Below are 17580 nucleotides of genomic sequence, written 5' to 3'. Positions count from 1 at the left end.
TTTATAATTTTTGGATGTAGGTATGGTTTTTTAATAAAATCGTCAGTTTATAAATATTTGGGGGGGCCGTCCTAATTTCATATATATTTCTCTGTGTTACTATCATATATGGACTGTCTCATGTGTTGATTACCATGGATTTGTGCTGTATGTTTATTTATTTTTATTTATTTATTTATTTTTATTTATTTTTTTAAAATAATTTATTTTTTCTATCTATTTATTTATCTATCTTTGGCTGCGTTGAGTCTTCGTTGCTGTGCGCGGGCTTCAGTAGTTGTGCCACACAGGCTCAGTAGTGGCGCATGGGCTTAGTTGCTCCGAGGCACGTGGGATTTCTCTGGACCAGGGCTCGAACCCGTGTCCCCTGCATCGGCAGGCGGACTCCCAACCACTGCGCCACCAGGGAAGCCCCTATTTTTATTTATTTTTAATAAATTTATTTATTTATTTATTTTTGGCTATGTTGGGTCTTCGTTGCTGTGCGCGGGCTTTCTCTAGTTGTGGTGAGCAGGGGCTACTCTTCATTGTGGTGTGTGGGCTTCTCATTGTCGTGGCTTCTCTTGTTAAGGAGCATGGGCTCTAGGCGTGCAGGCTTCAGTAGTTGTGGCACATGGGCTCAGTAGTTGTGGCTTGCGGGCTGTAGAGCTCAGGCTCAGTAGTTGTGGAGCATGGGCTTAGTTGCTCTGTGGCATATGGGATCTTCCAGGGCCAGGGCTCAAACTCGTGTCCCCTGCATTGGCAGGTGGATTCTTAACCACTGCACCACCAGGGAAACCCTGTGCTGTATGTTTAAATAGTGTGTTTAGGCATTCAATGCTGTTTGGCATTTGGTTTGTTTTTTACCTTTTTTCCCCTTAAAGTAGCATTGATACAAATTTGTAGGTCATCCTTTTTTCCCCCCATTATTTGCCCATTCAGCAAATGTTTATTAAGTGCCTAATATGTGCCAAGTAATGTTCTAGGTGTTGAGATCACAGTAGCAAAAAAAAAAAAAAAAAAGCCACTGACTTTATGGTGCTTCTGTACTACTGAACAAGTAAACAGCAGGGTGCCAGATTCTGATAAGTGCAGTGTAGAACGATGGGGAGGATAAGAAAGAGGAGTTGGAGGGACATATTATTTCCCAAGAATGGTCATGAAAGGCCTCTGTATATAAGGTGACATTGAGCAGGAGCCTGAAGGAAGTGAAGGAGGGAGCCATGCAGCTGTTTCCAGGGAGAGCACTCTGGGTAAAAGCCCTGTGGCTAACGCACTCCTGCCGGTGTGGCTGGAGCAGAGTGAGGTGGAACAGGAGAAGCAGCTGTCCTGGGGCCTCATAAGCCTTACAGGATATTGGCTGCCATTCTGAGTCCATGACCACGTGTAATCTGGCTACCATGGGAAGCCATTGCAGGGTTTGTACAGAGGGTTTTGATCTGATTTCTTTCTTTTTTTTTAAACAGGCAACATTTTATTTTTCTTTAAGTAGTCATAACTTCCTTTTATATCAATATTCTTATCTTTTTCTCAATATTCTCAATATTTGTGACATTTTGTGATCTGAACTTGTTTTAAGATTTGTGAATCAGAAATCTTGGGAACAGTCAGTACTTTGCACCAGTGTGTTTTCTCAAGTTCAAAGGACATACTGAGCCTGGATGTGAATCCCAGTTTTGCCACAATTTATCTGTGCAACTTTAGTCAAGTTCCTTATTCTCTCTGTGCTACTTTCTATATTGATGTGATTTACCTTTGAAAGAATCAGTCTTTTAAGACTATGTTATAGGATAAGGGCAGAGGTAGAGAAACCAATTTGGAGGTTCTTGCAGGAATCCAGGCAAGAGTTGGTTGTGGCTTAGACCAGAGTGAGGGCTGTGGAAGTGATGAGAATCAGTTGGATTATGGTCAGATTTTCAACGTAGAGCTGATAAGTTTTGGTGCAGGGTGTGAGGGAAAAAAAAGTCAGTGGTGATTCCAGGGGAGAAAATGTGATGAGAATGGAGTCAAGAGAGAATGGTAGAGGAGGATTTGGAGTCAGGGAATGTAGACTACTATATTGACAGGTTGTTCTATGAAAGGGTATGTAGAAATGGAACGGCTTATGTGGGGTTAAGAGAGTTTTGTTGTTGTTTTGAAGATGGGAGGTATAACATGTTTATATGCCAGTGAGAAGAATTCCATAGATAGGGTAACATTAACACTTAGAAGAGATGGGAGGAGTCTTAGAGCTGTGTCATTGAGTACAAGAGAGGGATTAGAGTACACAAGTGGAGGGGTGGACCTTACGGGGACAGTTATTTCTGTGCATTAAAACCTCATAACTGGACTACTTCATCCAAGGTATTTGGAAAATTTACAACCTTTTGCATATTGCTAGAATTCTTTGAGAATTTTTTAAGTCATTTTAGAAAGTTGCTAGCAATGTTTAAATGTCCTGTGTCTGCCGGTAAGATTTTATTTATTTTATTATTATAATTATTTATAATTGAGTATATTCATAGAGTATATTCATAGAGTTATACAACCATCACCACAATCAGTTTGCCAATAGGACTTATATATCTCTTTTAAAAATACTTAGTGGTTGTGTTCGTTTCGGCAGCACATACAGTAAAATTGGAACGGTACAGAGAAGATTAGCATGGCCCCTGCACAAAGATGACACAAATTCGTGAAGCATTCCATATTTTTAAAAAGAATACATATATATCTATAACTATATCACTTTGCTGTACACCTGAAACTTACACAACACTGTAAATCAACTATACTTCAAAAAAAAAAACTTAGTGGTTAAAAAAAAAACCAAAGCTTATCTTGCTGTCAGAATTGGGCTTATTTATCATATTCTTTACTTCTGTTGTGGTCATAAATTTACCACCAGGTCCTTACCCTAAAAAAAATGCTAGAGTAAATTGGTTAAAGTTTCTTGTAGTGTTTTTTTTTTTTTGCGGTACGCGGGCCTCTCACTGTTGCGGCCTCTCCCGTTGCGGAGCACAGGCTCCGGACGCGCAGGCTCAGCGGCCATGGCTTACGGGCCTAGCCGCTCCGTGGCATGTGGGATCTTCCCAGACCGGGGCACGAACCTGTGTCCCCTGCATCAGCAGGCGGACTCTCAACCACTGCGCCACCAGGGAAGCCCTTGTAGTGTTTTTTAAAATAAATTTATAAATGCTTTGTTCTTTCTTTGGAGCAGATTGCTATGTCTGGTATAGGGGGTGGATCTTGGTGCATTAGCTGTCACTGTGATAATCTGCTGTTTATTAAGTAGTCATTCTTTTCCTGGTTCCTTGCTTTGTTTTGTAGTATTTCTGTCATTCTGGTCTCTTGATTTTCTGTAATAATAACAAACTTAATTTTGTTTTCCATTGCTCCTAATTCTTTCTTTCTTATTTTTTTAACATTTTGCTTAGCAATATTCTTTATATATATATATTTTTAAATTAATTTATTTATTTGTTTTTGGCTGTGTTGGTTCTTTGTTCTTGCATGCGGGCTTTCTCTAGTTGCGGTGAGTGGGGCTACTCTTCGTTGTGGTGTGTGGGCTTCTCATTGTCATGGCTTCTTTTGTTGCGGAGCATGAGCTCTAGGTGCGCAGGTTACAGTAGCTGTGGCACGTGGGCTCAGTAGTTGTGGCTTGTGGGTTCTAGAGCTCAGGCTCAGTAGTTGTGGCGCACGGGCTTAGTTGCTCCACGGCATGTGGGATCCTCCCGGACCAGGGCTCGAACCCGTGTCCCCTGCATTGGCAGGCAGATTCTAACCACTGCGCCACCAGGGAAGTCCCCCTAATTATTTCTTTATCCTTGTTTACCTTCCCTCCCTACCTTTCTTTCCTCCCTTATTATTTCTTTGGAGTCATTTAAATTTGCTTGAGATTTAAAATTGTGGTGGATATCCATTTCTGTGGTTGTTTTATCTTTTTTTCTTTTTGTCTTGCCCATGGCTTGCGGGATCTTAGTTCTCCGACCAGGGATTGAACCCGGGGCCACAGCAATGAATGCGCCAAGTCCTTACCACTGGACCGCCCGGCAATTTCTTATGGTTGTTTTAGATACTAGCTTTTCTTTCACTGTTGTTTTAGCATTTTGTTTGCATGTTTTTTTCTTTTGGCTAAAATTTACTTATTGTTTTTGCAGAGTTAATAAGCTGCCATATTCTCACAGACTTATGGACTTATCTATTCAGCAAACATGTATTACATGCTGCATCTGTGCCCAGGATTGTTCTAGGTGTTACAGGGAGACTAAAACCCTCCAGAAACTCAGTGTATTGGTGGTAGTTGAAAACGTAGAAGTGGAGGGGATTGCTGAGAGAGAACAGCAATCTGCTGAGGGCAGCAGAAGAGGCATAGAACCCTGGGAGGTAACCTTGTATAAGGACAGAGGGAGAGAGTGGAATCCATCGAAGGAGGCTTGGAGTGGACCAGCAAGGGATTTGGTAGCTTGGAAGAAGTTATCATGGAAGCCTAGGAAAGTTTGGGATTTAGAATCATCTTTGACCTGAAGGGGATTTTTGAGATTTCAGTCTTAGATTTACAGTAAGGAAATTGAGGTCCATTGAGGTGGTGTGACTTGTCCAGGTTTTATGTGAAAAAGCGGTGGTAGAGCAGAGTCTAGAATAAGGAATTTCTTGATTCCCAGCTTGGTGTTCTCATCTCCGTAGCTTGGTATAAGACTCTTCTTTCTGTGAAGGAGGCGCTTCTCTGTACTTTACTTTGCATAATTTCCCCAGCAGTCCATAGCTAGTCTTTAAAAGAAACAACAAAACTTTAGACTTTAGAGCAGACAATGAGACCTTTAAAAGCCATTTCAAGACAGACCCTTTCTCACCCATAAGTAGTAAATGTGTATTTTCTTAATCTTCATGACCTCTTATATTCTCTATCAGGTGACTCTCAAAGGAGTTTTATACCATCATGTTGATGAAAAGCATAGAAGTTAAATTGAAGTACCTGTCATTTGTTCTACAGATCTAAGTCTAAAACCACATTACTTCTTTTTCTAGGGGAAAGAATTTTAATAGTAATGTTAAAAGTTTCATTACTTATCTTCTAAGTATGCATGTGACACATTTAATAAAGTTTGCTTTATTTCATATAAGTACATTTAAATACATGTCATGATCAGATAACATCCATCAGAGAAAACAGATTAATATTTAAGAAATTTCTGATAAGTTGTGGCTTCCCTGAATTCCTCTATTGTCCTCTTCAAAAATTGCAGAAGTATACGTATATTCCTGGAGATTATATTTGAAGCATCCTGAAAAAGTTTTTAAAAAATTACCAAAGATAGCATTCTTCCTCTTAGAAAATATTCTCATTTGTTAAGAAATAGCTGCTGATCTAAATAACATGAAATTAGCAAAACAAGTCAACTAAATCATGTATTCTGACAGCCAGAATTCTTACACTTTTTGAATCTTGATTTCTATATGATATAAAAAGTTTTATTACTAGAAAATTTATCCTTTTCATTTAAGATTTACATTACATTTAGTATTTTATATGGCTTTGAGTATAAAATAGGATTAATAAATAAAAGACTGTTCCTATCTGACCTTTCTTCTGCAGAATAACTTACTGCTTTGAAAATGAGTAAATCTTAGATAAGAGAAGTGCAAGAGGCTTTAAAAGTTATTTTCATCTCTTCTAATTCCTTTGACATTCATAAATTCCTTTTTTCCTCCTTCCTGTGCTCTTGGCTTATTTAACAGGTAAGATACTAAAATCAGAACCTCTTTTGTAATATAAAATAACAATGTTGAGTACTTAGTTTTAAATATTGATAGTGGCAGAGCAGGATTCATTTAATGATTAAGTAAAGGATATAATGAGTAAGTGCAGGAGAACTTACTGAGGGTTGTGCTTCTCTGAGGGTTGTGGTGGGGTTGCGGGTAGGGATGAAGGGCTGGGTGATCAGGGCCCACACAGCATAGATAGTGGGAAGAGACAGCTCGTTCTTACTCAGGTTCATATGGTGTTACATGGAGAAACACATCCCTTGTTACCGAGGGTGCAACCGCATGCAAGCCATTATATGTTAATCTGTGTAATAATTGTACATCAGAATATTCAGACTGTCATAGTGGCTCCAGCAGTCCAAGGAGTGAGACTTTTGCAGTAATATAGATAGACTTGAGGAAATAAAGGCCTGAGTTAGGAAGATTATTGTGGGAATGAACTGAAAGGGACAGACGATAAACATTAAGAAAATTTAAATTATATGAGTTAGCAGCCACAAAAAGGAATGAAATTGGGTCACTTGTAGAGACGTGGATGGACCTAGAGAGTGTCATACAGAGTGAAGTAAGTCAGAGAAAAACAAATATCGTATAGTAACTCATATATGTGGAATCTAGAAAAATGGTACAGGTGATCTTATATGCAAAGCAGAAATAGAGACACAGACATAGAGAACAGATGTATGGATACCAAGGGGGAAAGTGGTGGGGTGGGAGGAATTGGGAGACTGGGATTAACACATATACAGTATTCATACCATGTATAAAATAGACAACTGATGGGAACATACTGTACAGCACAGGGAACTCCACCTAAGGCACTGTGGTAGCCTAAATGGGAAGGAAGTCCAAAAGGGAGGGGATATCTGTATGTATATGGCTGATTCATTTTGTTGTACAGTGGAGGCTAACACAGCGTTGTAAAGCAACGATACTCCAATAAAAATTAATAATAAATAAATAAATGAATTATGAGTTAGAACTGATAGGATTCAAACTTGACTGTGCATCAGAATCACTTGGAGAGTTTGTTAAACAAATTCTGGGCCTCACCTGTTGGTCTGGAATGGGGCTTGAGAATTTGCATTTATGACATATTCCCTGGGTGGTGCTAATGCTACTCATCCAGGAAGCATACTTTGAGAATCAATGCCGTAAATGTCTGTAGACTCTTTCCCATCCCCACATTCCGTGCGTGCATTAGAGAGTCAGTGCCAGCATATAAGAAATGAGCTAAGTGTTCTAATTCAATTCTATTCAATATTTTAGTTAAATATTTCTAATTAATTAAATATTTTTGTGTTTTGTTTTTTAGGCCAAGTGATGGTAGTAACGGTAATTCAACATGTCATATCGAAGTTATAAACTCACTGGATATTGAAGAAAGCATTTGGTCTCCTAGGTTTGGATTGAAGGGCAAAATAGATGTTACAGTTGGCGTGAAGATACATCGAGGATGTAAAACGAAATATAAGATAATGCCACTGGAACTTAAAACTGGCAAAGAATCAAATTCTATTGAACACCGTAGTCAGGTATAAATATTAATAAGAAAATTATGAGTGTGTAATATATTTAAATTTTTTAAATGTTTGAAAAGTAGTCACTTTATATATTTTGATTCAATTCAGGTAATTTTAAATTTAACCCAGCATTTCCTAAACCGAATTTACCACTGAGCTACTGTTTTCATGTAACATCTACATAGGATCCTCTTTAGGAAACAGCAGTGTAAATTTATTCTTTTACTTCTGACCTTTAATCCAATTATGTTGATTTTTTCTTTTAAAATGTCCCATTGTTCTTTTTTTAAAAGAATATTTATTTATTTATTTTGGCCACGCCAGGTCTTAGTTGTGGCACGTGGGATCTTTGTTGCAGCATGTTTAGTTGTGGCATGCGGGCTTCCTAGTTGTGGCATATATGTGGCATCTAGTTCCCCGACCAGGGATTGAACCTGGGCCCCCTTTGTTGGGAGCGTGGAGTCTTACCCACTAGACCACCAGGGAAGTCCCAATATATTGATTTTTATTTAAAATGAAATATAGAACTGTATCTTACCATTAAGTTAAATTCAAGTTTTCTTAATCCTCTTCTCCTTGGTAAATATGTCTCTGTTGTCCTTCAGAATGACCTGAAATTTATATTAATTATAGTGAGTTAACAAATCAAAGTAATTAACATAAAGTTCTATTTTTTCTAATTATTTCCATTCCCTCTGCCAGCCTCCACATTGGCAGTCTATGGTATGTTCTAGACACTTTTATTATTTTTTTAAAATTTATTTTATTTTATTTTGGCTGCACCCATGGCATGTTGGATCTTAGTTCCCCCACCAGGGATCGAACCCGAGCCCCCTGCAGTGGAAGCATGGAGTCTCAACCACTGGCCCACGAGGGAAGTCCCTTAGACACTTGTAAATAAGCAAAGATAAAACTAAAAGTAGTAACATTATTGTATTTTTATGGTATAATAAGTATTAAAGGAATAAATAATATAACAAATAACATAGCATTTGTAATATAACTTAAATTTCCTTTTGCCCATGGAATTTCACATTTTATTTTAGCAGATTTTATGTAAAATAGGTTCCGATTCAAAGTACTGAATTGTATAATCAGGGATTAACAAGATCTTCCCTTATTAAATCTTTCTTGCCATTCTTAATTGTGTACCAAGCACCAAAGGTTCTCACAAAAGCTTTTCCATTTGGGAATGAAAAATAGGGTAACCTTGTTTCACCTATCATTGGGTTTTACAGATACTGGAGGTAGAGGAAAAAATTAGGCTTCCCCTATCAGAAGACTTGAATTTTTCACTTTGGTAAAACAGAAATGGCTGAAATTATGAACAAAGACTTGGCTAGATTAAAGCCTTCTTGAGAAAGGAAAATCATGTCTAGATAGAAGAAAAGCTATTTATTTTATTTTATTTATTTATTTTTGGCTGCGTTGGGTCTTCATTGCTGTGTGCAGGCTTTCTCTAGTTGCGTCGACGGGCTTCTCATTGCGGTGGCTTCTCTTGTTGTGGAGCATGGGCTCTAGGCACGCAAGCTTCAGTAGTTGTGGTGCATGGGCTCAGTAGCTGTGGCTCGCAGGCCCTAGAGTGCAGGCTCAGTAGTTGTAGCGCCCGGGCTTAGTTGCTCTGCAGCATGTGGGATCTTCTCGGACCAGGGCTCGAACCCGTGTCCCCTGCATTGGCAGGCGGATTCTTAACCTCTGCACCACCAGGGAAGCCCAAGAAAAGCTATTTTTGAAGTCAAAAGATTTGAAGAAATGTGTTTTGTGTACATGAGGCTGAAAATTTTTACTTGTGTTTTTAAGGACAAGTTTGTTTGAAATCACTTCTGAATGCTAAAAGGAAGAGAAGTACAAAAGCATTTCAGCATCTAAAGTGGTATAGATTTAAAGACCTTTCTTCTAAGTCCACTGCTCTAAATTGTAGTGCTTTCAAGGCAAAGAATATTACTGTATTTAATTTTGTTCAGTTGGAACTTTTATCTTTGCAAGAAGAGAAGCTGCAAGAAGAACTTTTAAGAGTACAATGGTGTTTATCATATTTAAAAACAGGACAAATGATTTGGACAAGGCTCAAACAAATATATTGGAGTGCATATTGCATATTCATTGTGCAAGAAACAAGGAGACATTGAAAGAATAATTATAGTAGTTCATTGAGATATAGAGATAGATAGATAGATATTGTGGATGAGGAAAGACAGATTTCCCCTTTTAGGAAATTTTTTTTTCTTCAAATTAAAACTTTAATGAATATAATTACTAGTGCATAAGCAAAAGAATATTAAATCCAGGTATAATTTTTCATTAAAGGTTTTTAATCACTTTTTTGTTATGTATATATATATTTTTTAACATCTTTATTGGAGTATAATTGCTTTACATTGTTGTGTTAGTTTCTGCTGTATAACAAAGTGAATCAGCTATATGTATACATATACCTTTGAGGAGATTTGACTTCTCACTTTGGTAATACAAAAAAAGCTTATGTTATAAACTAACTTCAGTTAAGGAAGATCTTTATTTTATAAATGGATTGTGTTCTAAAAATTCATTTCTAAGTCAGTAATGTGGCATTAGAAACATTTTCTTGTTTTTTTTTTTTTGGCCGTGCTGCACAGCATGTGGGATCTCTGTTCCCTGATCAGGGATCAAACCGGTGCCCCTTGCATTGGGAGTGTGGAGTCTTAACCAGTGGACCACCAGGGAAGTCCCCCTGAAACACATTTTCTAAAGGAAAAATATTATATGGAGCTGTGATCTCTACACCAGCTCACAGAAACCTATTTTACTTGTGATATGGTTGGATTATAACAGTGTTGTAAAATTTCAGTCCAGCTTCCTTTTATCATAATATGAAGGGAATTTCATTTCAGATATTTTTTCCTTTTAATAAGTCCCAGAAGCAGAATCCTCTTCCTTCTGCCTCAGTTCCCGTGAAGGGAAAAACTTAACATAGATGGACCATTAGTTTGGGTTGACTCCCTTGGTCCACAGCCCCAAGGCTCCACCCTGTCATTTATGAGTTCATTTTAATTTTTAAAAGCTTTATTTGGTTACTTATGCTGTATCAGGCAACACAAATGGAGTGCTTATAAGAAGACATCCCAAAACATGCTACATAGGCTCAAATGTTGCTGCTAAGGTGTTTCCATGAACTAAAGGAGCTATTTCTAACTTGTCTTAGATGGTTTCTCTGAAGAGCGCCACATATACTTAAAGCACTTAATGCTCCCTCCTGCTCTGGAAAAAAAACAGTAAACTGTTAGTAGAGTTAGTCTCATTTAGTTGTCACAGTAACTATGACATAAATAATATGCATTTTAGTGTTTAATCCACTTATTTTAAACAGGGAAAATAGTGTCTGATGACAACTTCAAAATGTAAAACATAGCTCTATGATTAATTTCCCTCTTTAACTTATTGGAGATTATTTACCGTCTAAGAAAAATTCTAAATATTTCTTTTTTGTCTGTATAAAACTGAGAAGCATATACTATGTTTTGTGGAAATTAAATATTTGACTTTGAATTTATTGTATTACCTTTACTAAATTTGGATCATGTTCTTTTCAAAATGGAAATAGCTTGATTCACCTTTTGATTTTAAAATTACAATATGTATTGATTGCAAAACATGTATGGAAATATAGAAAGTTAAAGTTTTATTTGATGAAATATACCATGTTTTCACAGCTTGTTCTGTACACACTGCTAAGCCAAGAGAGGAGAGCTGATCCAGAGGCTGGCCTGCTCCTCTACCTGAAGACCGGTCAGATGTATCCTGTACCTGCCAACCATCTCGATAAAAGAGGTTGAGCTGTTTTCTCTCAATTTTACTTCTCTGGGTTTTGTTGGTTGGTTTTTTCCTTCAGTTTTTGGTGACACACATTTGTATCTGACAGTCACTCACTGCCATTGCTAGGCCTAAAACAGGCTGTAATTGGTAAGTTGTGGTACTTTTTTTTTTTTTTTTTTTTTTTTGCGGTACGCCGGCCTCTCACTGTTGTGGCCTCTCCCGTCGCGGAGCACAGGCTCCGGACGCGCAGGCTCAGCGGCCATGGCTCACAGGCCCAGCCGCTCCGCGGCATGTGAGATCTTCCCGGACCGGGGCACGAACCTGTGTCCCCTGCATCGGCAGGCGGACCCCCAACCACTGCGCCACCAGGGAAGCCCAGTTGTGGTACTTTTTTTAAAAAAAGAATTTTAGGGAACTCCCTGGTAGTGTAGTGGTTAGAACTCCCCGCTTGCACTGCTGAGGGCCTGGGTTCAATCCCTCATCAGGGAACTGGGATCCTGCAAGATGTGCGACGTGGCCAAAAAAAAAAAAAAAAAAAAAAAAAAGAATTTGAACAATATACTGTATAGTTGAAAACACTATTAACCTTTTTACTATATAAGTTCATTTAGGTCATATTTTAGATTCCATAATAAGTGATATCATATGGCATTGGTCTTTGTCTGACTCACTTCACTTAGTATGATAATTTCTAGGTCCATCCATGTTGCTGCAAATGGCATTATTTCATTCTTTTTTTACGGCTGAGTAGTATTCGGTGTGTGTATGTGTGTATGTGTGTATCACATCTTCTTTAATTTTATTTATTTTATTTTTGGCTGTGTTGGGTCTTCGTTGCTGTGTGCGGGCATCCTCTAGTTGTGGCGCGCGGGGGCTACTCTTCGTTGTGGTGCACGGGCTTCTCATTGCGGTGGCTTCTGTTGTTGTGGAGCACGGGCTCTAAGCACACAGGCTTCAGTAGTTGTGGCTTGTGGGCTCTAGAGTGCAGGCTCAGTAGTTGTGGCGCACGGGCTTAGTTGCTCCGCGGCATGTGGGATCTTCCCGGACCAGGGTGTCCCGTGTATTGGCAGGTGGATTCTTAACCACTGCGCCACCAGGGAAGCCCCGCATCTTCTTTCTTTTTTTTTTTTTTTTGTGGTACGCGGGCCTCTCACTGTTGTGGCCTCTCCCGTTGCGGAGCACAGGCTCCGGACGCGCAGGCTCAGCGGCCATGGCTCACGGGCCCAGCCGCTCCGCGGCATGTGGGATCTTCCCGGACCGGGGCACGAACCCGTATCCCCTGCATCGGCAGGCGGATTCGCAACCACTGTGCCACCAGGGAAGCCCGCGCATCTTCTTTATGTAGTCATCTGTCAATGGACATTTAGTTTGGGATTAGCAGATGCAAAGTATTATATATAGAATGGATAAACAATAAGGTCCTACTGTATGGCACAGGGAACTATATTCAGTATCCTGTGGCAAACCATAATGGAAAAGAATATGAAAAAAGAATGTATATATATGTATAACAATCATTTTGCTGTACAGTGGACATTAACACAACATTGTAAATCAACTATACATTAAAAAAATAAATTAAAAATATTTTACTATATAAAACTTGATTCTAAACTTGCTGTCTTACATTCAAGACACTCTAGATAGCTGTATTTGTCCTTAGCATTCAGCCAATAAAACACCAGCTTCACAATATTTACTACTGATGAGATTCATGGTTATATAAAGAACTTATCAAGTGAACAAAAATTGAAGGAAATATACCAAAATGTTATCAGTGGTTATTTTAGTATATTGGGAAATATGAATGTTGTTCTTTCCTTTTTTATGTTTCTGAATCTGAAAGTTATATATAATGGAAAAGATGTATAATAAACTTTACTTAATTCTTAAAAAACACCCATCCTTTTTTCCCTCATAGAATTATTAAGGCTAAGAAACCAGATGGCATTCTCTTTGTTTCATCGTATTAACAAATCTGCTACTGGAGAGGAGAAGACAAAGCTTGCTCCTTTGCCACAAATAATTGAGGAACAGCAAACCTGTAAATATTGTTCACAGTTGGGCAACTGTGCTCTTTATAGCAGGTAAACACACTGTCTTCCAAAAGTATTAATTCCAGTTAAGTAAGTATTCAACTCAGAATGATTTAACATTGTTGGCTGGTCTGGCATTGATGGTTTCATTTTGGTTATTTAAAACAAAGGGAATAGAAAAACAAAAAACAAGCACAGCTAGTTCATGTTATATAACAAGCCTATTTCCTTGGAGAGATAGAATGCTTTTAAAACTTTTTCCAAAAGTGAATATTTTAATCTTGCTGCATATAGTTCCTGGGGAAATGAAATAATTGTAGAACTTATGGAACCTATTTCAGAAAGATGTAGTATAGGCATTGTGAATACAGCTTTTCTTAAATGATATTTCAAGAAATCTTCCCTTTCTTAGTTGATGTTTTAATTTCAAACCTTTTGTAGTTCAAAATAGGGAAATTTGTTCTTCCAGACACTTTGATATGATTCAGTAGACTTGTCTTATTTATATATGTCTATTTTTCTACATATGGGAAGTTTATTAGCTGTCTTGTGAGCAATCATATGTATTTACACCTTCATAGCCAGTGAGAGTTTTGGAGGAAACAAGAAGGTAGTTAGATGTAAATTCAGACTAGGAAACAAGATCAAATCAGAACCAAAGTTCTAAATCAGCCTGAAAATTCACATAAAGGAGTTTTAAAAGTACAGTTGACCCTTGAACAACACTGGGGTTGGGGGTGGCAACCCTCCCTGCAGTTGAAAATCTTAGTATAACTTATAGGTGGCCCTCCATATACAAGGTTCCTCCACATTTCTGTGTTTAGCCAACCTCAGATCATTTAGTGCTATAGTATTTACTACTGAAAAAAGTCCACGTATAAGTGGACTCATAGAGTTCAGTCCCGTGTGGTTCAAGGGTCAACTGTATTGTACCAAAAGATCTCTTAATGGCAGAGACTGAACTGTGGGAAATCTGGGCCTATAGTACAAGCACATATTTTTGAACTCTTTAAGTTTTACTCTCCATGTTTTGTATGCTATTCTATAATGTATTTGTTTCTATATAAAAATTCAAAATTAATATTAAGCAAAATTGATACTCCGCATGGTTCTCCATGTTTTTATGTTGACTTTCTTAATGGCACAGAGCTGGATGTACAGATATTGTGATTTTGAGAAATGCAGTCCTACAAAAAGCCGAAACTTGCTACATATAGGAATGAAGACTGGACTATAACGAAACTTCAGCACTTGTTAGGGGAACAGTCATTCAAGGCAAAATAATGCAGTATTGAGTTTCTAGTGCATTTTGTTTTGTAAAAAGCCATTTGGCTTATGAAACGTTGAAATGACTTTTAAAGAAAATTAGGGGCTGTGGTTATAAGTTATGATGATTATCATGTATGTGTATTTATTTTAGAAATACCTCATTTCATAACCAGCCAGTGAAATGTTTCATATGCATCTCTGACTTGGAGCTTTATCTTTAGAGCGGTTGAACAACAGATGGATGACAGTTCAGTCCCGACCAGCATGCAGCCCAAAATAAAAGAAGAAACCCAGCATCTAAAACTTACACACTTAGAGTATTTCAGCCTTTGGTGTCTAATGTTAACCCTGGAGTCACAGTCAAAGCATAATAAAAAAAATTACCAAACTATATGGTTAACGCCTGCTTCAGATATGTAAGTGGTCCATTTAATACAGTAAAACTTCAGTAATTTGGATTAGCTAGTGGTATGAAATTTGTAATTCATGACAAATACAGGTTATGTAGCATGTTAAAGCCATGCGGTTTCGTATATTCATGCCAACTCCAGATTGCTGTCAGTGAATTGTTTCTAAGTAGAGCACCATTGTTATTTTCAGTAGATTAAATATACCTCGGGACTTCTCTGGCGGTCCCAGTGGTTAAGACTCTGGGCTTCCACTCCTTGGGGTTGGGGCGGGCGGACGACTAAGATCCCGCATGCCATGTGGCACGGCTAAAATAAATAAATACACAAATACGTAAATAAATAAACCTCAAGAAATCTTACTTAAAAAATTACTAGTGGGCTTCCCTGGTGGCGCAGTGGTTGAGAGTCCGCCTGCCGATGCAGGGGACGCAGGTTCGTGCCCCGGTCCGCGAGGATCCCACATGCCGCGGAGGGGCTGGGCCCGTGAGCCATGGCTGCTGAGCCTGCGCGTCCGGAGCCTGTGCTCCGCAACGGGAGAGGCCACAACAGTGAGAGGCCCGCGTACCGCAAAAAAAAAAAAATTACTAGTGAAATTAAATCCTTTTTCATCAGTGAAAAGACTATAAACTTGAGTATATCATAAGGTGAATTTTAGCATATTGATACAGTGGAAATTAATGAAGTTTTACTTAATATTTTAAATACTAGCATTTTGAAAGTCTTTATTTTTGTAAGTTTTGATAGAGATTCACATTTTCTAAAGTGGGTCAATATTGTATTTTGTGAGATCCGTTTTTTTACAAGTTACTTGTAAAGTTATAACTTTGTATATCTTTGTATAGTATATTTCTTTATGTAATATTTAGTTGCTTTTGATCCATTTCTTTCTTTCCAGAATGAATATTGATAATAATGTGACTTTAGACCTTAGATTGTTATTTCCTTAATACTAGACTTTAACACAAGGCACCATTACAGTGGAGAAAGTTTAAGTCGTTTTCAACAGACTACATAAGTACAGTAAATACGTCCAGTGTATGCGCCAGCAAGCTTCGGTAGTATAATAGTAATGCCTGAGAGATTTTAAATGCTTAATGCTTACTTCTAAGAGGCAGTGGACTTAACAATTTGCTTGCCATTGTTTTAGTAACAATAATTATAAATTCTCTTGTAAACACTAAAGAAATACGTTACTACTTTCTCCACTTCAGGTTCAGAGTCAGGTTATTACGATTTGTCTTCTGTAGTGTTATATGTGTATCAGCACAGGAGGTGGGGTGTCAGTCAAGAATCAAAGTGCTGATATGCATGTTGTTCAGAAATCTCAGGGACTTCCCTGGTGTTCCAGTGGTTAAGAATTCGCCTTCCAATGCAGGGGATTTGGGTTCAATCCCTGGTCTGGGAACTAAGATCCCACATGCCTCAGGACAGCTAAGCCCAAGTGCTCTAGAGCCTAAGTGCCACAACTAGAGAGAAGCCCGCATGCCACAACTAAGACCTGATGTAGCCAAATAAATAAATAAATATTTAACAAAACCCAAAACAAAAACAAATCCCAGACTGTGGGTGCAACAAGGGAGGTGCTCCCTAGCACCTGTCTAGAGATCTGGTGATGAGAGATTTTTTTATTTTTATTCTTTTTGGCCTTGTTGCATGCATGCGGGATCTTAGTTCCCCGACCAGGGATCAAACCTGTGCCCCCTGCAGTGGAAGCACGAGTCTTAACCACTGGACTGCCAGGGAAGTCCTGAGAGATTATTTTAAAACTAATTTCTCTTTTTCTTTCTCTTTCATAGGGAGGAGAGTGGCAGCTGCATTGGGAACCTGATTAGAACAGAACATGTAAAGACAGTTTGTGATGGACAATATTTACATAATTTCCAAAATAAAAATGGTGCCATGCCTATCACAAATCTAATGGCAGGTGACAGAATTATTTTAAGTGGAGAAGAGAGAACATTGTTTGCTTTGTCTAGGGGGTACATGAAGGAGATTAACATGACAACTGTAACCTGTTTATTAGACAGGTAATGAAATATTCCCTTTTTGGGTGGGGGGTAAAGCTTTATTGACATGTAAACATATACCATATGGTTCATCCATTTGAAGTGTATAATTCAGTGATGTTTAGTATATTCACAGAGCTGTGCAGTCAGCACTAAAATCAATTTTAGAGCATATTCATCACCCCCAAAAGACTCCCTGTATCCTGTAGTCACTCCCCCTGCCCTAGGCAACCACCAATTCCCTTTCTATCTTTATAGATTTGCCTCTTCTGAACATTTCACATAAATGGGATCATACAATATGTGGTCTTCTGTGACTGGCTTTTTTCACTTAGCATACTGTTTTTGAGGTTCATCTTCATGTAGTGGCATGTACCAGTACTCCATGCCTTTTAAAAAAAATTTAGATAAAATTAACATAACATAAAACTAACCATTAACCATTTTAAATGTAGAGTTCAGTGGCATTTAGCAATTATCCAACTGCTAAACTTTTGTTTAGTGCATTACATTCCATAGTGCTAATGTGGACGTAATCTTATCAGATTCTCACAACCATGTGTACAGCAGGCAGGACAGACGCCCTGTGTTGGCTGTAAAGCTTATTTCTCCTTCTTAGCACTCTGGGCACTCACCGTTTCATTCTCTCCTTTTTAAAAAATATTTTATTTTTTATAATTTTATTATTATTTTTTTTTTTTTTTTGCGGTACGCGGGCCTCTCACTGTTGTGGCCTCTCCCATTGCGGAGCACAGGCTTCGGACGCGCAGGCTCAGCGGCCATGGCTCACGGGCCCAGCCGCTCCGCGGCATGTGGGATC

General features: G+C 38.3%; 1 protein-coding gene and 1 non-coding gene across 3 annotated transcripts in view; both read left to right on the top strand.

Annotated features, from left to right (window-relative positions):
• Window positions 1–14579, top strand: part of LOC102988942 (solute carrier family 25 member 16) — a 74745-nt gene extending 60166 nt beyond the window's left edge. The window contains exons 13-16 of one of the 2 annotated variants that reach the window (XM_024132084.3): window positions 7040–7259; window positions 10937–11054; window positions 12961–13126; window positions 14496–14579. In XM_024132084.3, coding sequence (XP_023987852.1) covers window positions 7040–7259; window positions 10937–11054; window positions 12961–13126; window positions 14496–14565 — 574 coding nt within the window. In that variant the 3' untranslated portion in view covers window positions 14566–14579. Of the gene's footprint in view, window positions 1–5554; window positions 5660–7039; window positions 7260–10936; window positions 11055–12960; window positions 13127–14495 lie in introns of those variants that run through there. The other variant, XM_055080954.1, reaches the window with a different exon arrangement.
• LOC112067113 (U6 spliceosomal RNA) lies at window positions 2569–2673 on the top strand. The gene has a single exon (XR_002893086.1). It is a non-coding gene; the product is annotated as a U6 spliceosomal RNA (small nuclear RNA).
• Window positions 14580–17580: the final 3001 nt, after the last annotated feature.

Source organism: Physeter macrocephalus, chromosome 20 (genome assembly GCF_002837175.3).
Source record: "Physeter macrocephalus isolate SW-GA chromosome 20, ASM283717v5, whole genome shotgun sequence".
Lineage (NCBI taxonomy): Eukaryota > Metazoa > Chordata > Mammalia > Artiodactyla > Physeteridae > Physeter > Physeter macrocephalus.
The sequence above is the reverse complement of the archived record's forward strand: the minus strand, read 5'-3'. Positions and strand labels throughout refer to the sequence as shown.